This window comes from Amblyraja radiata, chromosome 19 (assembly GCF_010909765.2).
Source record: "Amblyraja radiata isolate CabotCenter1 chromosome 19, sAmbRad1.1.pri, whole genome shotgun sequence".
Taxonomy (NCBI): Eukaryota; Metazoa; Chordata; class Chondrichthyes; order Rajiformes; family Rajidae; genus Amblyraja; species Amblyraja radiata.
The window spans coordinates 28,628,436-28,656,199 of NC_045974.1; the positions used below are offsets into that span (position 1 = coordinate 28,628,436).

Consider the following 27,764-nt stretch of genomic DNA (forward strand, 5'->3'; position numbering starts at 1 on the left):
GCAGGCTTCAAGGGCTGCATGATCTACTCCCACTCCTATTTATTTCACTGCATCTATGTATTCAACGACTTCAATTAAAAATCAAAAATGCTAGAGACACTCAGCGGACCCCCGCAACATCTGTGAGAAGCAAAGCAAAGATAATTTTTCAGTTTGGAGATCCTTCATCAGAACTGAGGAGACAATAAAAGTTTGTATTAGGGCAGCACAGTGGCACAGCAGTAGAGTTGCTGCCTTACAGTGCCAGAGACCCGGTTTGATACCATCTATGGGTGCTGTCTGTACGGAGCTTGTACGTTCTCCCCGTGACCGCGTGGGTTTTCTTCAGGTGCTCCGATTTCCCCCCACACTCCAAACACGTACAGGTTTGTAGGTTAATTGGCTTCGGTAAAAAAATGTAAATTGTCCCTGGTGTGTAGGATCGTGTTAGTGTACAGGGATCGTTGGTCAGCGTGGACTCAGTGGGCTGAAGGGCCTGGTTCCACGCTGTATCTCTAAACTAAACTAAACTAAATTAGGTTCGACCGAGGAGGTATTTTCAATGACTTCAATAACCTTTTGTAATTTCTTCATAAATGTCATCTTTAAAAGCAATGAATGTGTTGGAAAGGACATTACGTTGTGAAGGACTCTGGTAAATGATTCTGTTTTTTCGTGTTGAAGGAGATGGCATCAAAAATCAAGGTAATAGTTGAATCATTCCTTTTATAGGATACCTTGGATACACCAGTGGATTTTCGCTTTTCTGTATGACCATCTTTCTGATTGTAGTAAGTATTCTTCATGTATCCGTGAGTCAAACCATGTGCATTGCAATAAATCTAAGCCTCATGGTATGGTGGGATAAAATCAAGTGGATAATCATTTTTTTCTGCTTTTTGTGATTTACTTTCCATATAAAGTAAAATGTAACTGAGAATATGGACCTTCATGCAGGTTAAAGGAAGAACCTTATTTTTTTTTTTTTGGGGCCTCCATGCATCTGACGAGAATTTAGCTTAGTTTGTTTAGAGAAACAGCGTGGAAACAGGCCCTTCAGCCCACCAGGTCCACGTCATCCAACGATCACCCGTACACTACACACGAGGGGCAATTTGCAAAAGCCAATTAACCTACAAACCCCCATGTCTTTGGAATGTGGGAGAAAACCGGAGCACCCAGAGAAAACCCATGTAGTCACAAGGAGAACTTGGAAACTCCACACAGACAGCACCTGTAGTCGGGATCGAACCTGGGTCTCCAGCGCTGTAAGGCAGCATGCCTACCACTGCACCAACGTGCCACCCCTTGCATAGAGGAAGCCGTGCATGTGCTGCAGCATGCACTAAGATGCAGTGCAGGCAGTGACACCAATCTGCAACTCTTCATTTGTGGAGGCCGGAGTACCCTGTTTCAGATATTTTTTGTGGAAGCCTCCTAGAGCAAGTCCCTGTCTTGCTCTGAGAACCCCACTCTGGTGGGTCCTCACTTAGGTTGGTATTTACCCTGCTTGAGGATGCCTCAATCCATTGACCCAATTTTCCACATCCAAACTTCCAGACCAACAAGCCGTTGGGCATCACCATTTTGGACACTCGGTCCCACAACAACTGACCAGACCCCTTCATTACCAACCGTGCCTTCTCATGGCCTAAAACCTCTCCCCTCACCCAAATTCCAATCTCACTTCTGACAGACAACTTAGTTTAGTTTATTCCATTGCTGGAGTAACTCGGTGGGTCTGGCAACATCTCTGGAGGAAAGGAATAGGTGATTGTTTGGGTCGAGACACTTCTTCAGACTAGTTTATTTTAGACATACAGCGTGGAATCAGGCCCTTCTGCCCACCAAGTCCATTCTGACCTGCGATCCCTGTAAACTAGTTCTAATCCTCCACACGGGAACAATTTACAGAAGGCGGTTAACCTGTATGTCTGGAATGTGGGAGAAAACCGGAGCACCCAGGAGAAACCCCATGTGGTCACGGGAAGAATGTGCAAAATCCCTACAGACAGCACCCGTAGTCAGGATCGAACCCGGGTCTCTGGCATTGTAAGGCATCAACTCTACCGCTGTGCCACCATGCCGCTCTTGTCGGGCCTTACAGCAGAGAATCACCAGTGGCTGAGCTCCATCCTGACCATTACTCATTGCCAGACCCTCACACTCCTGACCTGCAACCCTGTGCCTCCCCAAAGCCCTCGCACCATGCCCTGCCCTTCCCTTCCCCATACCCAGACCCGGACAGACCTGAACTGCTTTGCACACCTGTAAAGGGATCGGCTGCAGCTTGCAAAACTAAATCAAGTGCATTTGAAACCTTATGGGTCATTTAATTTCAACAGCTGCGAACATCCAGGGACTAGCAATAATATATCACAGAAGAATTCCCTCCAAGGGGGAGTAGTTTCACAATTAAAAGAATAGTTTAGTTTAGAAATACAGCGTGGAAACAGGCCCCTTTGCCCACCGAATCCATGCTGTCCAGCAATCACACGGACACTAGTTCTATCCTACTCACGAGGGACAATTTACAGAATAATGCAGCAAACCAAGAAAAATAAATCACTCAAGGACAAGCAGTACTGGAGTAACTCACCGGGTCAGGCAGCATCGCCAGAGAACATGGATGGGTGACGTTTCAGCTCAGGAATCCCCTTCAGAAGAAGAACCATTTAAAAAATCGCTCACTGGCCTGCATAAACCAAAAGCTTATTGGCCTTTTTGGGATTGTGCATGATTTCCGGGCAAAATGTCTGCTCATATACATATAATAAATAAATGGGGATTAAAACTGAATTTCTATACATATTTGTTCGGTAATGTTTGCAAATGATTGAGAGAACTGCAAATTGGAGTGAATCCCTTGTCTTGATTTCAGGTTGTCTATAAAAAGACCCAGATTCCCTGTCCTTATACAGTGACTAATTCTTCAAACTGCACAGACATGTGCGCAGCCAAGTATTTTATCTGGAATAGTAAGGTACTAAACTCTATGTTTTTGTAAGTAAATGGAAATGTATAAAAACTGCTGATGCTGGAAATCTGAAATGAAAAAAGGAAAATGCTGTCAGCTCCCAGCTAGTCAGCATAGAAACAGATTAAATGTGTAGGAAGGAACTGCAGATGCTGGTTTATACCGAAGGTAGAAACAAACTGCCGGAGTAACTCAGCGGGACAGACAGCATCTCTGGAGAGAAAGAATTGGTGACGTTTTGGGTCGGAACCCAACTTCAGACTGTGTTTCTCTCCTTACCTGCTGCCTGTGTCATTGTCCGTGTTCAATGTGATTATTACATTCACAGTATTATTATCAAGGGGTAGGCGTTTGCCCTTGATTACATGGTGTAAATGTCAAGTATAATAGCCTACACAAGGAGCTGCAGATGCTGGAATCCTGAGCAAAACACAATGTGCTAGAGTAACTCAACAGGTCAGCCAGTATCTGTGGAGGGAATGGACATGCAACATTGTGGGTTGGGCCTTAAAACAATCTGATGAAGGGTCCCAACCCAAAATGTCAGCTGTCCATGCCCTCCACAGGTGCTGCCTGACCCGCTGAGATATTCCAGCACTTTGTGTGTAGTCCAGATGCTGTCATTTGCTTCCATTCATGTAACTTTCTCTTCCCCACTTGATGTTGCACACATGCTTTCCTTTGGCCAACGATGTAAATCAATTTGAAATGAAAAAATAATGTTGGGATTTCATCTAAGTAGCAATGTTACAAAATTTTGAGATTTTAAAAATCAAGTCTGTAATTTATCCCATCAGATAAAGCATAAAAATAAGTTTAATTTGACACCTAATTCACTTTCATATCTCAAGTATTTAAAAAGTTATGGCCATTTTCATACTCGGAAATGAGCATCTTGTTCCCTATTGATTTTCTATGGACATAACAAAAAAGTTGTGATCGTGAATAGTCAAAAGCCCATAACTTTCTTAAAAATTAAGAGAACTGAATGAAATTTTCAGTTATCATAGATTGAAGCATTCTGAAACAAATATAAAATAATCTTACTTGGATGACCTGAAATTAAAGCATATAATTAGTTAGTTACCTAATTGTAGCTAATTTCAGACTTCAATTACTAGATCTAAACATCTATCCATTTCTTAATAAATGATTAACATTTTTAAACAGCCTAAATGTCCAAATAATATTCACAAATAATTCACAATAAAACATGATTTTTAAATCTCATTTACATTTATTTATAGGCCAAATGGAAGGAATTTAGTGTTTAATTGCTGTAAATAAATGCCCATTTAAATCAGCTTTCCAGTGGGTCCCTGTGGAACGCGCTGGTTTAGAACGTTCACATTGCGGTAGATTTGTGCCCCAAATGCCCAGAAAAATACTGCGCGATATAATGGGGCCAAATTGAGCTACTCGCAATAGTAAACTTTGTATAAAGGGATCTTTAGAAGCCCTTTTTAATGTAAAAATATACAACCTTCCCTTCAGTTGTCTGCTTTATGAGACCCTGCGGTTGCTGGCGGTCCCGGGTTTAGAGATTGATTTTTAAACTACTATAACTATTATTCAAGGCCTTTAAACCTAATAATAGCTTTTGCGACGGGGTCTTCCAGCGATTTTTCGTTAATAATTAACTAGGCTGAACATCTTCGATTTGAACAGCCTAGAGAAAATCGCGTTTTAAACCCGCCCCCTCTAAACGGCGCCAAAATCGCACACACCCGCAGCGGCAGATTTTCAAAGACGCTTCAGGTAGGCTTTGCAACATACCTAATCTAAGGGACCGTGAAACTGTTTGTCATGAAATTCCATTTTCTTAACTTTAGGAATAAATCTACCATCAGAATGATTCCAGGCGTACAAATATGGGGGTCTCCTCCATAGCCAGAGTGAGAACACATGCAAATTGGAAGTACAGCACCTCATACTTTGCTTGGGTAGCTTATAAAGTTGAATTCTCTAATTTTAAGTAGCTTCTACAAACACCTCCCTCCCCCCTCCCCCAGTAAAATTGGGGTAGCTAGTTCCATAGATCGTCAATATGTACCCCTCTTAGGCTCACACCTGTCTCTAGCCAACAGATAACCTCCTTGCCTGAGGTCATCTGGTGCCTGGCCAATTTGTCCTGTTTTCTTTTTGCTTCCAGTTTTATTTCTTCCTCCCCCACTCCCACTCTCCATACCACAATCAGTCTGAAAGAAGGGTCCTGACCCACAACGCAGCTATCAGGGGTGTCAGGAGAATGGGGTTGAAGGCAGGAGAATGGTGTTGAGAAGGAAAGATAGATCAGCCACGATTGAATGGCAGAGTAGACTTGATGGGCCAAATGGCCTATTTCTGCTCCTATAACTTATGAACTTACGAACTCATCCATTTTCTCCAGAGATGCTGCTTGACCCAGTGAGTGACCCCAACATTTTGTGTCTATCTTTGGTATAAACCAGCATCGGCAGTTCCTTTTTATTATTATTTTGTGGTTGTCTTTTAACTGCCCTCTGAAATCGCCCAGCAAATAACCTGATTCAGGGGTAGTTTGGGTCAGGCAATAAATGCTGCCCAGCACTGGCCACATCCGGTGAATAAAACAAATTAAATCTGGTTGTATCTGAACTATTGATTTATTCCACAGACAGTCTATGCATTGCCCACTGTGGCCTTTGCTTTTGTGTGCCATCCATCAGTATTGCCCATTTACAGTGAACTTAAGAAGTAAGTGTAATCATTTAAAAATATTTCTATATATTTTTTCAGCTGTAGTCAGTTTGAGTACAAATTGACCAATCTCTGTCTTACAGTCACACATGCAAGAAAATGCGACTGGTTTCAGTCTATTCCTTTGGGTCGATGTTTATCATGTACCTACTGACAGCAATTTTTGGATACCTGACGTTCCTTGGTAAGTGCAAGGAATATTTAATCCTTCTCTTTCTAGGTTCAAAATCCAGATCTTAACTTGCTTTGCCACTTCTTGTTGCTATTTCATGAGGTTTAGTAAGGTGGTAAACATTAGGGGTAATCACCAGCACTGCTATTATGTACTGCAGGCCACCTGACTGTCTGTGTTATAGGAACATATGTGGAAGCAAATCAACGAGATGTGTAGACCAAGTTCTTCATGGGGTTCAACCTTGCCAATATCAACTGGAATTGCCTTTTTGTGTGATCTGTCCTCCCCACCATCGAAGGGTTCTATCGGATTGATGGTTTTGTGGCCAAGTTTGCAGATGATATGAAAATAGGTGGAGAGGCAGGGAGTCTGCAGAAGGCCTTGGACAGGTTTTTTTTTAATCAAAAATAATTTATTTAATTACGATTATGATACAAAACAAAGCCATGGTAACACACCCACCACCATATTACAAAATCACCAAATTATCAAGACACTAAATTTTCATCAAACTATGTTACAATCCTTACAAATATACTAAATAACTACCATACAACTATGTCCCTCTCTAACACCACCCGGGCGCGGACGTTACCCTGGTGAAGGGTCAAGCATCTGGCTCGGGCAGAGCCCTCTTTCGCCTGGCGCCGTGACTCGCGGATGGCCAGCTTGGCCAGGCCCGGACTTGGACAGGTTAGGAGGGTGGGCAAAGAAGTGGCAGATGGAATACAGTGTAGCAAACTGTGCAGTCATTCATTTTGTTGAATGATTCAATCTTTCAAGTAATAAATTGTGCAGATTTTGACCATAAGCACTTACGCCTTTATCTGAAACCAAATAACTCAATTGAAAACTGGATTTAGCTTTGGGGCGGCACAGTGACGCAGCAGTAGAGTTGCTGCCTTACAGCGCCCGACACCCGGGTTCAATCTTGACTACCAGGTGGCATCTGTATGGAGTTTGTGCATTCTTCCTGGGACCATGTGGGTTTTCTCTGGGTGCTCCGGTTTCCTCCCACACTCCAAAGACATGTAGATTTGTAGGGTAATCGACCGGTTAAAATTGTAAATTGATCCTATTGTGTAGTATAGTGTTAGTGTACGGGGATCGCTGGTGGGCGTGGTTTCGGTACACCGAAGGGCCTGTTTCCATGCATTATCTCTAAAGTCTGAGTCTAAAGTCATTAGATTTCAGATGTAATTATTCTTATGCAATTGGGATTAGAGATACAAAGTAATGAGATCTTCCCCAGTTTACGAACATCCAACTTAAGTACGACGGATGGATATTTGGCATATGGACATTCCCGCTGCTGTGGGGATGTTGATATGTGTTGCCATGTAGCAACTCAGTCTGCACCCTCATTTCTGAGTTGCAAACTGTTTGGGTTATGAACATTCCACAGGACGGGATCCTTGCCGTAACCTGGGGATGACCTCCATATATGACTCACTCATCATTAGGGGAGGCCAATGCATTGAAGAGGAAATGTTATAATTAGAAAATGGTCGTTTATCAGCAAACCAAAGTTTTGGACTGAACATATTTCACTATCCCCAAATAAATGTTTCAATAGTCAGATCTGTAATTCATCTAAAAGTAATACTCTTGTAAAAGCGAATCAGTAATTAATTTAGACTAGACTAAGTGGGACCCATTGGGCCCCAGTCACATGGGATGCCTGGTTCCCCAACGCAATCCATTCCGCAATGCAATATTCCACCACTCACCCGATCCCCCAACGCAATCCGTTCCCCCAATGCAATATTCCACCAGTCACCCATAGCCCCTAACTGCACAAGCGCAGCTCATTTTCCCTCATTCCTGAGCACTCCCTCCCCCTCCTCTTCATGTGTGGGGGGGGGGAAAGTGGTGTGTGTGGCTGGGGGGGGGGGGGAGGGGAGGAGGGGTGTGTGTGGATGGGGAGGTGTAAGGGGGGGGGAGAGGATGGTGTGTGGGGAGGGGTGGTGTGGGGGCGGGGGGGGGGGGGGGGGGGGGGGTAGCAGTGGGAACTTGAAACATGGTCAAGTATTTTCAATGGGCCGGCTAGCTAAGCTGCCTGGGTCAGAGAATACAAGGCTTTATCTCCCAATGCAACAAGCTGGAGGTCAGTGCATTTGACCTTCTGTTGCACTGTTGCATCCAAGAGTGATGTCCTGGATTGTCTGGAGCTGAGGGACTAGGTCCAATGAGAGCATGGTGCATCAGTTTAACAACACTTAAAGCTGCCACATTTAACATGGCTCCTTTCATCTGAATGGAGTCATTCAGCTTCAGTGGAAGGTTAAGTGAAGCAAAATGATTGTTTTCTTTTTCCTTTATATTTACATTCATTTTTAAGGCTTTTAATTAAATTTCTAAGTCTAAATGTTTATGTTTTTTTAAACTGTAATTTATTAATATGTATTTGAACTGTTTCTAAATGTCGCCAATGATGAAAGATATAAACAGTCAATGGAAAAAGCTTTCCCACGACATGACCCGCCAAAGAGCTCTCATGATGGTCCATGGGTGGACTTCACTTTGTGTGGCTGTGTCACCCTTGACAGATCCATTTCATCAGGCAGCATCGGGAATTATGCCTCCAGGTTTTGGGAAACTGCACAGAGAAAGTACTTGAGATTCAGGCTAAAATTAGCCAAATGCCAATGATAGAAGCATAGAAAATAGGTGCAGGAGTAGGAGTAGGCCATTCAGTCCTTCGAGCTAGCACCGCCATTCAATATGAGCTAGCACCGCCATCCAAAATCAGTACCCTGTTCCTGCTTTTTCCCCATATCCCTTGATTCCTTGATTCCGTTAGCCCTAAGCGCTAAATCTAACTCTCTCTCTCTCTCTTGAAAGACGACCTGATTATTTTTGTTTCTTCACACAGGCAATGTTAAAGAAGAGCTGCTTCACTCTTACAATGATCCTCGTGATAAGCTTATTTTGCTCATTCGTCTGGCTGTAATTATAGCGGTAATACTGACTGTGCCTGTCCTTCTGTTCACTGTGAGTACTCAAGATTAATTGTGAAACTGTTAGTCAATTTTGTTTTGCAGAATTTGCTGCAGAAGTCAATAGATGCATGATCCTCTGATCTGAAGATTTCTCCTTGCATTCGAACAGAAACTCGCTCTAAGTTATAAGAGTTCTAAGAGTCAGACTGAGGTTTTTCAGTTCAATGAATAACACCATGAATAGGGACTTAGTCATGAATAGGGACTAATTTTTTGATTAAAGTATATATTTATTGATCTGAACTTCTGAGGAAGACAATTTGTACATTTGGTAGTTCTTGACGTAGTATGTGTGTGTATGTACGCCCGTGCAAGTTTAAAGAATTTGTCGTGTTTTTCTAATTGCTTCAACTATACGCATTGAAAATAATAATGAAATATGCTGTGTGTGTGTGTGTGTGTGTGTGTGTGTGTGTGTGTGTGTGTGCGCGCTTGTATTGAGCTTTACTGCTGTGGTGATTAATAACTGTAAGATTTGCTAAGCACATGTTTATGATTTTTATTCATACAGATCCGATCTTCGATTGTCCTGTTGCTGTTTAAGGGAAAGTTCAACTGGATTCATCACATTATAGTCACAGTCATTCTTCTAATAATTGTGGATCTGTTGGTAATATACATTCCAACGATAAAGGATGTATTTGCTGTCATAGGTAGGTTGCAATATTATTCCTGTACAAATATATGGCTATATGGAATATATAATATATTCCTGCATACAATATTCTTTTCTGTAACTCCATTTAATTTTTATTACGCACAGATTTCAAACACGTCACATTTTTTTGTTCCAGGCTCCACCGCTGCTAATATGTTGATCTTCATTCTGCCTGCCTCGTTGTATTTAAAGCTTGTGAAGAATGAGTCTCAAGGCAAATGGACAAAAAAATGTGTAGGTACCTTTAACAATGCATTCAATCAATTTTATTAATTCTGAATGTGGACGTTAAAATCCAATTCTGTGTTGAAGGGTAACATATTATTTATTACTTAAAAATAAAAACGCTCTTTTCCATGCACCTTCTGTAAAAGTTGATTATAAATTGACAAAGACCTTGACCCAGCTTATTTATCTTCTTCATGCCCTATGTCAGAGTGACGCACTGACCTCCAGACTTGCTTATTATGCCTTGAGAACAAGATGGTTGCACAGGGAAAAGAGCCCATCACAAGTAAAATTGAACACCAAATTTACATGAATTGATTGGTGGGACCCTCATCTCTGATTTCAAAGGTCGTGGGATTCATGTGTCAGTTGAGAGATTTAAATACAGAAATCTAACATGACACACGTGCGTTTTAATGACGACATCCCCATTTACAATCTTATTTCTAATGCTTTTGTAAACCTGAATCCCTGTTCTGCAACATCATTCATTCATTAAAACAAAAATCACAGTATTTAGTTTAGTTTAGAGATACAGAGCAGATACAGTGAACCTTTGCAGGGAAAACCCTTTTTTTAATTCTACGCCTTAACCGCTCGTCATCGCTGTTTGATTTGTTTTGATGTGATGCACATTTACAAAAAAAATTATAAATAGTTGCCAAGCATTTTTGTCAAAATCTACTGCCACAGCTAGAGATGTGATTCAGGGCCAAGGCCAAGATATGATGACAAGCAGAAGCATGTAAATACTGCTGTGCCCACAGTAGATCTTTTAAGTTTAGTTTAGAGATACAGCATGGAAACAGACCTCTCGGCCCACCGTGTCCGCGCAGACCAGCGACCACCCCGTACACTAACACTATCCTACACACTAGGGACAATTTACAACTTTTACCCAAGCTAATTAACCTACAAACCTGTACATCTTTGGAGTGTGTGGGGAAACCGGAGCACCCAGAGAAAACCCACGCGGTCACGGGGAGAACGTACAAACTCCGTGCAAACAGCACCGACAGTTAACATCAAACCCGGGTCTGTGGCTCTAAGGCAGCAACTCTACCGCTGCGCCACCGTGCCACCCCATTATTATTAATTTTAATAAAAATGGCCTGCTGTGATCCTTTAGCGTGAATATTTATCCTAAACTTTTCATTCCCATTGCATTGTATATCCCTTTTCTCTGTATCATAATTTAGCATTCAGCATTATTCACTGGACCTTCTATTTTATTTTAATCTTGAAATTTGGCCATTGCTGCTTCTATTGCCGAGCAATAAAGGTACCTGCACTGCACTCCATCTTTCAGTTTGTAAATGCCGTAACCAAGTCCAGTTCATCACACTCTCGCCCTATAGTCCAGAGTCTTGATCAGAAAATCTCAGTTGATGCTTCTAGACCAATACCAAGGTGCTGTATTTCAGATGAGATATTAAATCAAGGCTTTGTTTGGTTTCCCGCGAGTTATCCCAAGTGTCCAGTCCAATATTCAGACCGTAATCAGCATCAGAAACATTGCCGCTTTTGAAAGCTTGATGTGTGAAAGTGGTCATTCCATTTTCCATAGAGTCATACAGAATAGAAACAGGCCCTACAGCCCAACTTGCCCACACCGTCCAACAAGCCCCATCTACACCAATACCACCTACCAGTTTTTGGCCTATATCCCTCGAAACATACCCTATCCATGTACCTGCCTAAATGTTTCTGATAGGTTGCAATAGTGGTTGGAAAATGCAGTCCATGAGTGCAATATTTTTAGAAAGCATTTCCTCAGATGATGCATTAAACACTGTGATCTAGTTTGTGATAATGTATTCTGCCTTTGTCACAACTTTTCAGCACTCAGGTAACTATTGTTATCTAGACCACAGTATGTGATTGTGAAAATCACAGTTCAGAATTTTGAAACAGCTGTGTGTTTTAATTTTGCATTTCACAGCTACAATGTGTAGAAATTCATCCCTGGTTGACAGCATTATCTGGCATCGCTATGTTGTATGCAGCTTCCAAGATTCATTGCATTGGCTTCTGTGGACTGAACTTTAGAGGGCAGAGAGTTTACTTACTTAGTATGACAAAGGAGGCTGTTCAGCCTGTTGGGTCCACTGTCTCCCAGCATGGCAATCCTAACAGTTTTATGCACCTCTCCTTAATTCCCTGTATCCCAACGACTTATTTCCTCGCATGCCATTTTGTTTTTATTTGCCAGTTATCTAGGCTGAGTGGTAATTTACAGTAGCCGGTTAACTGCCATCACACTGTTAGGATGAAGGAGGAAACGGGAACAAGATCAAGATCAAACCCATGTCGCAGCAGCAATGAGGCATCACTGCTAATTATTTGACAATGAACCATGGCTACAAATGTCATTGAGTCATACAGGTGTCATGAAGGAAACAGGTCCTTCAGCTCAACATATCCAGGCCGACCAAGATGCCTTTCTACGTTAGTCCCATTTGCCCCTGTTTGGCCCATATCCATCTAATCCTTTCATATCTGTATAACTGTCCAAATGTCTTTTCAATGTTGTTATTCCATTGTCAAAACTGCTTCCTCTGGCAGTTACCCACCCCCCTCTCTGTGAAAAAGCTGCCCCTCAGGTTCCTATTAAATCTTTCCCTTCTCACCTTAAACCTCTAGTTCTTGATTCCCCTACTCTGAGTAATGAACTCTGTACATTTACAAAATGTATTTCCCTCATGGTTGTATCTACTACATCTATAAGATCACTCTTCATGCTCCTGCACTCCAAGGAATAAAGTCCTAGCCAACCCAAACTCTCCCTATAACCCAGGCCCTTGAGTCATGGCAACATCCTTGTAAATCTTCTCTGTACTTTCTCCAACTTAATGGCATCTCTCCTAGAGCAGGGTGACCAAAGCTGAAAGCAATACTCCAAGTATGGCCTCACCGACGTCTTGTACAAATGTAACATATCATCCCAACTTCCATACTCAATTGCCTGATGAAGGTCAATGTGCCTAATGCTTTCTCCACCACCCTATCTATCTGTAACACCATTATCAAGGAACTATGTACCTGTACACCTGTGATTTTCTGCTTTACAATGTTTCCCAGGGCCCTACCATCAACTGTGAGGGTCCAGCCCTAGTATGACTTCTCAAAATCCAACATTTTACACTTACCTAAATTTAACTCTGTTTGCTTTTTGCCTGCCCACTTGCCAGTTGATCAATATTCTGTTGTAATCCTTATTAACCATTATACCTGTCCACCTATTTTAGTGTCATCTGCAAACTTACAAATCACTGAATTTGATGTAGACTCTGTTGTTGGATCTGCACCCGTCAGCCTTCTTGGTTACTTCTTCAAAAACTCAATCAAATTCATGAGACACAATCTCCCATGCATAAAACCATGCAATAGCATCCCCATTCAACCTCTGTCTTTCCAAATGCAAGTATACCTTAGCCCTTGGAATCCTCTCCAGTAACCTTCCTACCACAGATATTAGGGCTACATGTCTATAGTTCCCAAGTTTTACTTTGCAGCCCTTCATAAATAGTGGAAATGTGCACAACGACTTCTGCCTTCTTTCCTTGTGGACAATCATCTACTCTCTGTCTGTACCTTAGCAGTGACCACCTCAACATAAGCCATTCCATTAATGCCTAAGATGGACAGAAAAAGCTGGAGTAACTGCGGGGCAGGCAGCATTTCTGGAGAGAATGAATGGGTGACGTTTCGGGTCGAGACCCTTCTTTAGACCCGTTAATACCTTCCTTTGAGCATAACAAGGACCAGTCAATCCTGGACATTAATGGTTACTGTTTAAATCTCCCGTACTGCTCCTCCTCTCATTTGCTTACTAGCTGCTGAAACAGACTAGATGAGCACTTTTCGTACAACTGATCAGGGATACATTTCTGGGCATCTCTTTCCAAAAATCTCAGTTAAATGCCATCAGATTGACATCACCTGTGGCTTTCTTTATTTGATAAAGAGAATAATTTGCTTTTTAACTTTTATTTTTTCCAGGTTATAGTTTTTCTCATTGTAGGGATAATATTTATGGCCGTTACTATACCGTTAATCTTTGTTGAATGGAATGGAAGAAGTGGCAATAACACAATCGGAAATAGCTGCTCAAAATGACAAAGACACCTGTGACAGAGTGAAGAAAAATGACAAGATTTGTTTGCCAATCTGGAGTATTCCGTGAAGTATTGTTCAGTGAAAGGTTTGTCTGGTTATTCAAGAATTGACACACCTGGTAGCTTACCAGTTACCGTTTTCTATGATATTGAAAATAGATCACTTTGGACCATAAAGAAGAGGCATCCTTCACGGATGTGTAATCAATTGTGCAAAATTCACAGTAGTGGAAGAACTCAGTGCGTCGGGCAGCATCTGCGGAGGGAATGGACAAATTATGTTTTGGATGAACACCCTTATTCAGACTGTTCTTCCAGCACTTTGTGTTTTGCTCAAGATTCCAGCATCTGCACTGTCTTGTGTCTTTATAATCATACATGGATTGTTTTTGGATGTTTATCTGGAAAACAAAATTGGAAACCAATTTTCTACATTTCTTGGAAAATAAATATTTTTGATAATTTTTCATAATCAAACGATTATTTCATTTTTTTTAAATCCATTTTACTAATAATTCCATTTTAATTCAATGTTTTCAAAGGACAGTTCCATCCTGTAAACTATTCCATACCTTATTTTTCTCTTCGTCCTCTTTTGAAACCTATTGTAATGTGGCATATTGTCATGCATCAGGAAAGTCACTTCTAACTCGCTTATAAAAGGTCTCAATTATAAAATTTAATTTAAACAGCGTTTAAAATGTCATCAGGAGATGGAAATAAACATTTAATATATTCCTTACCCTTTTCATTATTGGTAAATTGATGTAGTGCGACAATTCCTCGTATAAGTAACTATCAGAAGTGAGCATTTCTAGATTATTATGTAACTGTTATGAATGTACCCATGAGTTTCAAGGTTCACTACCTCTGTATAAGCAACTTTTAGAGTTTAGTTTAGATATACCATGGAAACAGGCCCCTCATCCCACCAAGTCCATGCCCACTATTGATTTACCCGTTTACTTTAGTTCAACGTTATTCCTCTGTCACATCCACTCCCTACACACCAGCAGCAATTTTACAGAGGCCAAACAAACCCCATGTCTTTGGGTTGTGGGAGGAAACCGGAATACCCAGATGAAACCCACACGGTCACAGGGAGAATGTGCAAACTCCACACCACCAGCACCCGAGGTCAGGATCAAACCTGGGTCTCTAGAGCTGTGAAGCAGCAGTGGTATCAGCTGTGCTCGTGGAGACACTATCACAAACATGTTATCTAGAAATTTAAATGATATCTTAATGTCAGCTTTTTAATTGTACTTTGTTACATGTGGGCCATGCTGATAGTTCACGGCAGTACTGAAAGCTTGCTCCATTCTCAGAGATTATAAATCAAGGTCCTGCCTTCCCATTCCCAGGCCATGACTGAATAATGTTATCTAGTTAAAGGTATATTTTGTGAATCTGTTGTACACCATAAGGCTTGAGCATAGAATTGTGAGGATTCTACAATAGTAAGCTCTGTGCTCAAATTCCAAACATCTACTACATCCTCTCCAAATGTTTTTGTCCAGACATTTTTTTAAATGGACGACCGATTGGGGCTAACTTTGATTTTTTTGCAACAATGTAAAAATAAGCAATGGATAATCCAGCATCTATTTCCAAACTCTATTCACCTTGGAAGTTGAGAAGCAATCTTGTTAATTTACATTCCGCAAAAAACAACATATTTGTATAGCACTTTTCATGTAACAAAGCATCCCAAGGCATTTCCCAGGCATGGTGACAAACAGCTGGCACTAAATGTAAAAGGTATGACGATGGACGAAGGGAATTGCAGTAATTGGACCCTTGTCTGCTGAAGACACAGCTGCTTATTCTACAATGATTACATTTGGATCATTCAAGAGGATAGAAATTGAGAACTTCAAAGATCTTCGATTGTTGCAACAGGGAGAAGATTACAAAAATAAAGAGGAGAAAGATGATGAACAGATTTGAAGTCAAGGGTGAGAATTAAATACTGTTATACCATAGATCACTAGGGACAAGGATCATGAGCAAATTGGACAGTACAAATTAGGACAATACAGCACACTTTGGATTACTTCAATTTTATGGAAGTTTGAATGAGAGGTTGGAATAATTATTGGAAAGCTAGCAAAGGAAGGTTTCAGCAAGAGGTGACGTGATGGACATTTTCTCTCACTTGGGCCGCACTTCCAATGCGCTTTCCAACTCACCAACACCCGCTCAATCTTGTCTGTAATAGGATCATTGCCAAAGGATCCATCTGATTTTAGTTAACATTATTTTGACATGTTGGTGGTGGGATACAATTCCATTTGTTCTATGCGATAAACAATAGTATAGTAATAGGCCTGGAGAGAGTGGATATGGAGAGGATGTTTCCACTAGTTTGTGAGTCTCGGACCAGAGGCCATAGCCTCAGCATAAAAGGATGTACCTTTGGAAAGGAGATGAGGAGGAATTTCTTTAGTTAGAGGGTGGTGAATCTGTGGAATCCATTGCCACAGATGCTTGTGGAGGCCAAGTCAATGGATATTTATACGGCGGAGATTGATAGATTCTTGATTAGTAATGCCCCTGTCCCACTTAGGAAACCTGAACGGAAACCTCTGGAGACTTTGCGCCCCGCCCAAGGTCCCGGAGGTTTTTGTCAGTCTCCCTACCTGCTTCCACTACCTGCATCCTCTGGCAACCACCTTCAACCTCCGGGAGCCGCATGGAAACCTTGGGTGGGGCGCAAAGTCTCAGAGGTTTCCATTTAGGTTTCCTAAGTGGGACAGGGGCATAAGGGTGTCAGGGATTATGGGAAGAAGGCATGAGAATGGGGCTGAGAGAGGGAAGATAGTTCAGCCTTGCTTTAATGGTGGAGTAGACTCGATCAGCCGAATGGCCTAATTCTGCTCCTATAATTTATGAAGTAATGAACTTTCATACTCCCTTCCACTCATTGTAACCCCATTTCCACCCTCCTCCCTTTAAACTCACTGGATTCACGTTATAAAACAATGTATCAATTAAAATAAATGAATTAAAAACAATTTATTGTAATAATGCACATAACATCCAATAGTCCGGAAAATCTGATAGTCCAGCACCACCAATGCCCTAAGAATGCCAGATTATCAGAGTTTTACAGTCCTAACCTCAAACCTTCTCAAAGGGAAAAAGTGAAGACATTATTTTACAAAAAATAAGCCAAAAAGTTCAATCGTGCAGCATACAAATATTTAGTTTTTGAGATTATGCAAACATTCCAATGATTTGAAGATTTATGATGGAATTTTATTGGTGACAGGTTTGTTTTTTCAACTATACGCAAATATACTTTCATTTATTTTGGCTTGGATTACTGATATGCAAACAAGTCTGCATGCTTTCTTTTAATACAGTTAAAATTGTGTCACATACTTGCATTTCAGAAAACAACTGAGCTCTTTGTGACAGTGAATTCTGAAATTAAGTGTCAATAATCATACTCAAAAATCACTTAGTTGTTTAAAAAAAAGCAAGCTTTCTTTATTTATGGGAAGGAATTGCAAATACTGTCCTTAAATAGAGATTCAAGGATGTTAATTTAATATTTTCATATTTTAAATATGTATGACAATAAAGACATTTTGTGACTTTCAGTTGTATAAAAATCCCTTTTCGTTCCCCTTTTGAAATTGCTTTACTACTGTCTGGCTCTATTCTTACTTTAACCGTTTACCTTTAACTAGTTTTTTGATGAAACTATTTATATGTTTCCATGTCCCCCTGTTAGGTTTATAAGCCTATCTTTAGATGATCAAGAGAGCAGTCAGACTATTTATCTTGCTTCTCCATCATTGCAAGTAGGGGTATTGCACGGCACTGAAATAGTGGGGAATGAAGAGATATGGAACACATGCAGGCAGAGGGGATTAGTTTATCTTGGCATTATGTCCGGTATGGACATCGTAGGGGCTAAGACCTATTCCTGTTATATGTTTCAGCAGTGCCATGTTTTAGTCCAATAAGTGATCCAATTCCAAAGAAACTAAATGTAATTAAAAATTGAGGACTTCATGCAAGTTGAACTAAGTACATGGATTTTATTCTAGGTCCTCCCTGCATATGAGACACCAAAGTATTTCCACAATTTTCGAGTATGGTCATAAGTGACCACCATTGTTTACGGTCAAGTTTAGGTTCATTATTGTCACATTTACCGAGGTACAGTGAAAAACTTTGTTTTGCATGCTATCCATTCAAATAAGACCATAGGACACAGGAACAAAATTAGGCCATTCAGCCCATTGAGGCTACTCCGCCATTCGACCATCGCTGATTTATTTTTCCCTCTCACCCATATTCTCCTGCCTTTTGCCCATAATCTTTGACACCCACTAATCAATAACCTATCAATCTCTGCTTAAAATACCCAATGTCTTGGTCTCCACAGTCATCTGTGGCAATGAATTCCACAGATTCATCACCCTGTGCCTCTTCATCCTCATTCTGAAGGTACGTCATTTAATTCTGAGACTGTGCCCTGGTTTTACATTCTCCCATTACTGGAAACATCAAAACTTCCATGCAGCTGGGAAGCTTCCTCCAATGTGACTTCAAGGAAGTCTTACCTGAGTTGGCCCAGGCCGTCCCAAGACGGATAGAATTCCTTCAATTACTGAGGTTTAGAAGACGATGGTTCTGGAGTATAGTTGCTGTAGATTGAATGGTCTCCCACTACCTCTGAAGATTTTCTGCACTGCCGCGGGAAGTCTACTGCACCAAGGCAAATTCATTGTATGTGAATACTTGGCCAATAAACTCCTTTATTCATTCATGAGGTGCAAGAAGGTTTGAGAAAAGTGTCAGGACATTGGCGCAGTGTTTTTCTTGCCAGCCTTTATTGAGACTGGCTTTATTACAAACCCATGGGTTAGGTTCATCACTGATGTGCCATAGTGAACCAAATGCAAGATGGAGGTGAATTTCTGTGGGTGGCCAAACTTGAGGACGGAGCTCCATAGTGTCTCCCAGAAGATGAAATCAAAGGTTCTAGTGGGGTCGGAAACGGCCATGTGTAGTGTTTTGTGCTCCTACTGCATTTCTCCTGGAGTGGTCATGTGATGAAGATGACGTCTGATGTGCAACCAGTGGAAGGGAGTCCATAACGTGATTTATGGAGTACAGTTTCAGCCACTGGGAAGAGGAGGACCCAGATAATGATAGACACCCCTTTATAGTAGATCGGTTAGACTTGTCACCTTTTTCGAAGATGGTCGTGATTACAGCATCTCAGAGGTTCCCTAGTATATCCTTCTCTGCCCAGGCATGAAGGTTGAGGATAAGAATATTTGGCTGAAGTTCTTCACTGTCTTGCATTTGGTTCACTATGGTGCACTATTGATGATCCTAAACAGTGAGTACAACTCTTCACTCTCGAGTTTTTGAACTTTAGCAGGGTTGCTGTCCACTCTGGAGATCTTGTCTTTTGTAAGTTTGGGATATGTCCTCTTTGACATTTTTTTGGACGGGGCTGGTGGCAAGGCAGGACTGAATCAGGCGGCACACAGCTGATGGTTGAATACTCCTGACCTAAAGAACAGATGGTGGATGGAGAGAGGAAAAGAGACTCAGCAACTCGCTGCCATCCAGGACATGCTTTGGTGCTATTAAGGCCATCCAAAAGCCCTAGCATCTAAGGCTCATCTCAGTGAGAACCAGTGAATGGATGTGACTTTATCAGGGGAAGAGAGGCAGTTACCTGCAGCATGAACAAACACTGTGATCCTGCTATGTCCTCCTCAATGTAATAAATTATCCAAGTAGCACTTTACACATGTAGAAACAAGGAACTGCACATGCAAGTTTACAAGGCACAGTGCTGGAGTAACTCAGCAGATCAGGCAGCATCCCTGGAGAACATGGATAGGCGACGCTTCAGGTCAGGACCCTTCCTCAGACTCACTTTACACATCATAACCCAGTTTACACATGGACGGCATAGCAGTGCAGCAGGTAGAGCTGCTGCCTCACGGTGCCAGAGACCCGGGTTTGATCTTTACCTTGTGTGCTGTCTGCATGGAGTTTGCATGTTCTCCCTGTGACCTCGTTGGTTTCCTCCTGGTACCCTGGTTTCCTCACACATGCCAAAAGACATGCAGGTTTGTAGGTTCATTTGGCCTCTGTAAAACCTGCCCCTTGTGTGTAGGGAGTGGGTGTGGAAGTGGGATAACATAAACTAGTGTGAATGGGTGATCGATGGTCAGTGTGGGCCTGATGGGCTGAAGGCCTGTTTCAATTATGTATCTTTCAATCAAACAAGCCCTTTCTGGCCATCAATTGTGCTGGGTAACTTGGTGATGTAAACCAGCACCGCAGTTCACATCACTGGAGGATCCACGAGGTTAATGGTACAAGTGTTCAAGTGAGTTTATTGTCATGTGTCCCTGATAGGACAATGAAATTCTTGCTTTGCTTCAGCACACAGAACATAGTAGGCATTCGTACGATTCAGTAAAACAGAATAAAATATATCTTTAAAGCCTTCTTTTTAATCTGCGTTGGTGTGTTCATAATGTGATGTGCCTGGTTCTCAAACAAAACAATGACATAGGCATTCGTGTTTTTACCAGGTTAAGTATAAATGAATTACAGGTTAAAATATGCACCATAATTGAGTCCATGGTAAAATGAAGGATTTGCTTGATATTTAATTGCTTAGGGTGGCGCAGCGGTAGAGTTGCTGCCTTACAGTGACAGATACCCGGGTTTGATCTTGACTACATGTACTTTCTGTACGGAGTTTGTACGTTCTCCCTGTTGCCGCGTGGGTTTTCTCCGGGTGCTCCGGTTTCCTCCCGCATTCCACAGATGTACAGGTTTGTCAGTTAACTGACTTCAGTAAATTGTTCCTAGTGTGCAGGAAATGGCGTGCTTCTGTGTCGTTATGGACCCATGATCTGTAAAAAATAGACCATCACTGTCAGGTACACCCAAGTGAAAAACATTAGAGCTCATATTCTGTGTGGTGAAAGACCAGGGTGCTATTTGTAACACATGTTGCTTAACAGATGGATCAATTAGAAGCTGAAGTGTTTGGACCAGGACGTAGGTTAAAGAGGAAGAGGTGGTGGGGGGAGGGGGTTCGTTGCTCAGGAAATATAGAATAGTCGCAGCAGAATGGGATCATAGAAGAGGGAAATGTTATGGTCGGCAGAGTTTAGTTTAGTTTAGAGATACAGCATGGAAACAGGTCCTTCAGCCCACCGACTCCGCGACACCAAGCAATTACTGTCCACCAGTTCTATCCTACACACTGGAGACAATTTACAGAGACCAATTTACTGACAAACCTACAGGTCTTTGGCATGTGGGAGGAAACCGGAGAAAACCCAAGTGGTCACACTTTGTACATTGTAAATGTACAAACTCTGTACAGACAGCACATGTAGTCAGGATTGAACTCTGGTCCCTGGCGCACGACCACTCTACCACTCTGCCATGCTGCCCCATGTCTGTTGCATAAGTGCAAATGCTGCTCAATTCTTAGCCGTTATGTCTCTATTTTTGCGGTTGTTAGTCCCAGCAGAATGCAAATATCACTGAAGCACTGAATATCACAGAAATTGACAAAGGCAGAAATAAACATGACTGCATGACTGCATGACTAAATTAAGATCACTGTTTAAGAATAAGGGGTAGGCCAGTTAGAAATGAGATGAGGAAAAACAGAGTTGTGAATCTGTGGAATTCTCAGCCACAGAAGGCAGTGGAGCCCAATTGAATGGATGTTTTGAAAAGAGAGTTAGATTTAGTTCTTAGGGCTATAGGAATCAAGGGATATAGTGAAAATGCAGAAATGGAATATGACTTTAGATGATCAGCCATGATCATATTGAATTGGCTGGCTCGAAGGGCCAAATGGCCTACTCCTGCATCTATTTTTCTATGTTTCTATGTTCTCTCATCGTGTTGGAAATCTTCTGATTGTAGTTCCTTAAAATAAATGTCTGTCTGTTCAGAGGAAGTGCTAATGAAAGTGCAATTGTCAAATCAAGAGCTCTTGAGAGTTCTAAACTCTTAATGACATGAGCCCTTTTTATACAAAAAGGTATGATATGTTTATAATTTCTAGCAAGTGTCATTAACACTGTGAACACAAGGAAATTGCAAGCTGCTGGCAACTTTACAATCATTTGAAATAGACTTACTGTTTATAGCTCATGACTGTTTTTAGCTATACGGAAGTACACGATGATACCTGATAGAATATGCAGGAAGTTTGATGTGTGCGTGATGATAAGCTTTTACCAAAGTGCTTCTGAGTAAAACCATAGATTTAAAAGAAGCGGCAAGCATTCTGCGAAAAGTAAATTATGTTTTCCGGCAAAAATAAAGACAAGCACCATATAACCATATAACAATTACAGCACGGAAACAGGCCATCTCGACCCTTCTAGTCCGTGCCAAACACGTATTCTCCCCTAGTCCCATATACCTGCGCTCAGACCATAACCCTCCATTCCTTTCCCGTCCATATAACTATCCAATTTATTTTTAAATTATAAAAACGAACCTGCCTGCACCACCTTCACTGGAAGCTCATTCCACACAGCCACCACTCTCTGAGTAAAGAAGTTCCCCCTCATGTTAGCCCTAAACTTCTGTCCCTTAATTCTCATGTCCCCTTGTTTGAATCTTCCCTACTCTCAGTGGGAAAAGCTTACCCACGTCAACTCTGTCTATCCCTCTCATCATTTTAAAGACCTCTATCAAGTCCCCCCTTAACCTTCTGCGCTCCAAAGAATAAAGCCCTAACTTGTTCAACCTTTCTCTGTAACTTAGTTGCTGAAACCCAGGCAACATTCTAGTAAATCTCCTATGTACTCTCTCTATTTTGTTGACATCCTTCCTATAATTAGGCGACCAAAATTGTACACCATACTCCAGAATTGGCCTCACCAATGCCTTGTACAATTTTAACATTACATCCCAACTTCTATACTTAATGCTCTGATTTATAAAGGTCAGCACACCAAAAGCTTTCTTTACCACCCTATCTACATGAGATTCCACTTTCAGGGAACTGTGCACAGTTATTCCCAGATCCCTCTGTTCACCTGCATTCTTCAATTCCCTGCCATTTACCATGTACGTCCTATTTTGATTTGTCCTGCCAAGATGTAGCACCTCACACTTATCAGCATTAAACTCCATCTGCCATCTTTCAGCCCACTCTTCCAACTGGCATAAATCTCTCTGTAGACTTTTAAAATCTACTTCATTATCCACAACCCCACCTATCTTAGTATCATCTGCATACTTATTAATCCAATTTACCACACCATCATCCAGATCATTGATGTACATGACAAACAACAGTGGACCCAACACAGATCCCTGTGGCACCCCACTAGTCACTGGCCTCCAACCTGACAAACAACCATCCACCATTACTCTATGGCATCTCCCATTCAGCCACTGTTGAATCCATCTTGCTACTCCACCATTAATACCCAACAATTGAACCTTCTTATCCAACCTTCCATGAGGAACCTAGTCAAATGCCTTACAGAAGTCCATATATATAACATCCACTGCTTTACCCTCATCAATTTCCCGAGTAACCTCTTCAAAAAATTCAAGAAGATTAGTCAAACATGACCTTCCAGGCACAGATCCATGTTGACTGTTCCTAATCAGACCCTGTTTATCCAGATGCTTATAAGCACCATTTTAATTTTATTTTATTCAAAGAATAATAAGGCTGGGGAGAAAGAAACGTAGCCGCTTGAAATTGCTCAGCCACTGACATATATCATAGGTGAGCCGGAGATTTTGCCTGACCCGTTGAGTTACTCCAGCACCTTGGGTCTATCTTTGGAATGAACCAGCATCTGCAGTTCTTTGTTTCTACAACCTGGTCCTGGCTGGGCAAAACACTCACTGGTCACATCTCACCCATTATATTGCCTACCCTTGACCACCAGGGGCGCCGGGGAGATGGCAGCCCTGCCAGCAGTCTGTTCGTTTTTTCACCTTTTTGTTATTTTTAGCATCTGTTAAAAGTTTGTTTTAATGTACTTCGGTTTGTTTTATGTTGGGGGGGGGTCCGAAGTCCATGAGACAAACCCCAATGCAGGAGCTGAACGCATCGACGCGGAGGGCCTGAACGCCGCCAGCTACGGGAGTCAAGATCGCCCATCAACGGAGGCTCGAGGCTCGAGGCCCACGACCACAGAAGAACAAACTTTTTTAACTTTATTATTATTACGGACTAGAAGTACAGACAAGGGGCAACATTACATAAAAATGCATTGCATATTAAAAAATATCATAAAGTGCATATAAAATCTTAGTATGTCACTTATAAAAGCATCATAAATTATATATATATTTTAAAACACAATACATGAATTAAAAATCCAGATTAAAAGAATGATCAATGTCCTACAACGAGACAACGATACCAGTGTCTCCACAGCTGCGATTCGTAGCGTGTAGTGCTAACCCTTATGTTTGACAAGGCCACAATAATTACATTTTTAGAATCATTTATCCTGCAAATGAATTTATACATATGACTTCTTAGGACAGCTTCTAAAGTACTGATTCCTGCAGCCCCGAACATGTTACTAGCATTACACCATATAGGTTTCCTTAGCAGTGTTCTCATGGCATCGTTATATGCCACCTTTAGTCTCTGCAAACTTGTATTTCCATAGTTTGACCACAGGTGTGCAGTGTAGAGTGGTGTGCGGTATGCTCTAAATAGCGACATCTTCACCACATCTGCACACGCACTAAATTTACGCAAGAGAATATTCGCCTGTACATACAGCATGCGTCGTTGCCTATAAATATCCTCATCATCTGTCATTTGTTCTGTAATAAACTTACATCGGGGAGACTAAGCGGAGGTTGGGCGATCGTTTCGCCGAACACCTCCGCTCAGTCCGCAATAACCAACCTGAACTCCCGGTGGCTCAGCACTTCAACTCCCCCTCCCATTCCCAATCCGACCTCTCTGTCCTGGGTCTCCTCCATTGCCAGAGTGAGCAACACCGGAAATTGGAGGAACAGCACCTCATATTTCGCCTGGGTTGCTTGCGTCCGGATGGCTGAAACGTTGAATTCTCCCAATTTTGCTAGCCCTTGCTGTCTCCTCCCCTTCCTTAACCCTCGAGCTGTCTCCTCCCATCCCCCCGCCCTCGGGCTCCTCCTCCTCCCTTTTTCCTTCCTTCTCCCCCCCACCCCCCATCAGTCTGAAGAAGGGTTTCGGCCCGAAACGTCGCCTATTTCCTTTGCTCCATAGATGCTGCTGCACCCGCTGAGTTTCTCCAGCAATTTTGTGTACCTTCGATCTTCCAGCATCTGCAGTTCCTTCTTGAACACATATAGTAAGGAGCTGCTGGAGACCAGCGCTAGATGGACTAAAGACCACAAGATCATCTGCATACATAATATGGTTCACTAAAATATTACCAATCATGCACCCAGTATTACAGGCTTTTAATTGTTCGGACAGATCATCAATATAAAGATTAAAAAGGACTGGAGACAAAATTCCCCCTTGTCTAACACCATTGCTAACCCCAAATGGGGCTGAGACCCTATTGCCCCATTTTATTTGCATAGTCTGGTGGGCATACCAGTAGGCCAGAATTCTCACAATGTATTTAGGCACCCCTCTTTGACTCATTTTACCAAACAACTTTCTGTGATTAACACAGTCAAAGGCTTTGGAAGCATCAATAAAGCACATAAGGATTGAAGAGTTTTTGCCTCTATATTTGTTTACAATCTCCCTTAGGGCATATATGCATGTCAGTGCCATGTTTAGCTTTAAAGCCAAACTGGTTAACTGTGGTTAACTCATTTACTCTATCCAGCAGAACACTTTCTAAAACTTTTGACAATATGCCGGCTAAAGCTATGGGCCTGTAATTATTTAGGCTGCCTACTTTACAGCTTTGTCCTTAATGACCGACACTAACAGAACAGACAACATTGAGTCTTGAAGGAAGGACTTGAACTTTATTTCACCTTCCATCACAGTGAGGAATGTGTAGGAGTCACTGTGGTGGATGTTCATGTTAAAATGTGTTTTTGAGTCTGCTGCTTTTAATTGTATGACTGACCTGGCCAGTGAAATTCCTCCTATGCTGCAAAACATACTTGGCGAATAAAATCTGATTCTGATTCTGATTCTGATGATCTCGGTCAACTCTTTGTTAGCTCCTAACTAATTTCCTAACCATGGCAATAAATTGTCACCAATTTCATTCCCTTCCACTGTTTTTCCAACAGCTCCTCCTATACAGCATCTGTAGATTTTCCCCCGAATAATATCAGTTGACACTTCCTTATCTGCTACAGTATGTCAGCTATCTTGGCATGGTTAGTTAAATTTAAATTTCTCATGACTAATCCATCCATGTAGGGTCTTGGAGATCAGCCCCTATTTGCCAAGTGTTCAGTCATCCTGTCAGAATGAATCGTTGTTAAGCATTATTCTGTTGCTTAGCAATACGAATGTAAACTCACTCATTTCCATGTTGTGTCATGGAAACCACAAGTTTATTTGGAAAGGTGTTAAATGATTGCGACTGATTCCATGCCTCTGCCTGGGACCTCTGGAATTCATTGACACAGGAAATACAGGAAGATTAAAGAGGAACACGAGCCCTTGACATGATTTGACTTTTTTTTTAACTTCTGCAGGTAACTATGGAGATAAACCAAGTTACTGCTACAGAGTGTTCAAAAGGGAACTGCAGATGCTGGAATATCGAAGGTACACAAAATTGCTGGGGAAACTCAGCGGGTGCAGCAGCATCTATGGAGCGAAGGAAATAGGCGACGTTTCGGGCCGAAACCCTTCTTCAGACTGATGGGGGGTGGGGGGGGGGGAGAAAGAAGGAAAAGGGGAGGAGGAGGAGGAGCCCGAGGGCGGGCGGATGGGAGGGTGGGAGGAGACAGCTAGAGGGTTAAGGAAGGGGAGGAGACAGCAAGGGCTAGCAAAATTGGGAGAATTCAATGTTAATGCCATACGGACGCAAGGTCCTCAGACGGAATATGAGGTGCTGTTCCTCCAATTTCCGGTGTTGCTCACTCTGGCAATGGAGGAGACCCAGGACAGAGAGGTCGGATTGGGAATGGGAGGGGGAGTTGAAGTGCTGAGCCACCGGGAGTTCAGGTAGGTTATTGCGGACTGAGCGGAGGTGTTCGGCGAAACGATCGCCCAACCTACGCTTGGTCTCCCCGATGTAAATCAGCTGACATCTAGAGCAGCGGATGCAGTAGATGAGGTTGGAGGAGATACAGGTGAACCTTTGTCGCACCTGGAACGACTGCTTGGGTCCTTGAATGGAGTCGAGGGGGGAGGTGAAGGGACAGGTGTTGCATTTCTTGCGGTTGCAACGGAAAGTGCCCGGGGAGGGGGTGGTGCGGGAGGGAAGGGAAGAATTGACGAGGGAGTTGCGGAGGGAGCGGTCTTTGCGGAAGGCAGACATGGGGGGAGATGGGAAGATGTGGCGAGTGGTGAGGTCACGTTGGAGGTGGCGGAAATGGCGGAGGATTATGTGTTGTATTTGCCGGCTGGTGGGGTGAAAGGTGAGGACCAGAGGGTATCTGCCCTTGCTGCGAGTGCGGGGATGGGGAGAGAGAGCAGTGTTACGGGGTATGGATGAGACCCTGGTGTAAGCTTCATCTATGGTGGCAGAGGGGAATCCCCGTTCCCTGAAGAACGAGGACATTTCCGATGCTTCCATACCAGGGCATCGGAAATGTCCTCGTTCTTCAGGGAACGGGGATTCCCCTCCGCCACCATAGATGAGGCTCACACCAGGGTCTCATCCATACCCCGTAACACTGCGGAGGGAGCGGTCTTTGCGGAAGGCAGACCTTACTGCTACAGAGTGGTTTCCCCAGATTGACTGTTGTGTCATTCATTATGCAA

The 27,764-nt window shown here is 42.3% G+C and overlaps 1 protein-coding gene across 1 annotated transcript in view; it reads left to right on the forward strand.

Annotated features, from left to right (window-relative positions):
* Window positions 1-14,271, forward strand: part of LOC116984059 (sodium-coupled neutral amino acid transporter 1-like) — a 54,854-nt gene extending 40,583 nt beyond the window's left edge. Inside the window, exons 9-16 of the mRNA XM_033038129.1 lie at window positions 712-770; window positions 2,861-2,962; window positions 5,592-5,671; window positions 5,758-5,858; window positions 8,725-8,843; window positions 9,363-9,504; window positions 9,646-9,741; window positions 13,740-14,271. Of these exons, the coding sequence (XP_032894020.1) occupies window positions 712-770; window positions 2,861-2,962; window positions 5,592-5,671; window positions 5,758-5,858; window positions 8,725-8,843; window positions 9,363-9,504; window positions 9,646-9,741; window positions 13,740-13,804 (764 nt within the window). The 3' untranslated portion in view covers window positions 13,805-14,271. The remainder of the gene's footprint in view (window positions 1-711; window positions 771-2,860; window positions 2,963-5,591; window positions 5,672-5,757; window positions 5,859-8,724; window positions 8,844-9,362; window positions 9,505-9,645; window positions 9,742-13,739) is intronic.
* Window positions 14,272-27,764: the final 13,493 nt, after the last annotated feature.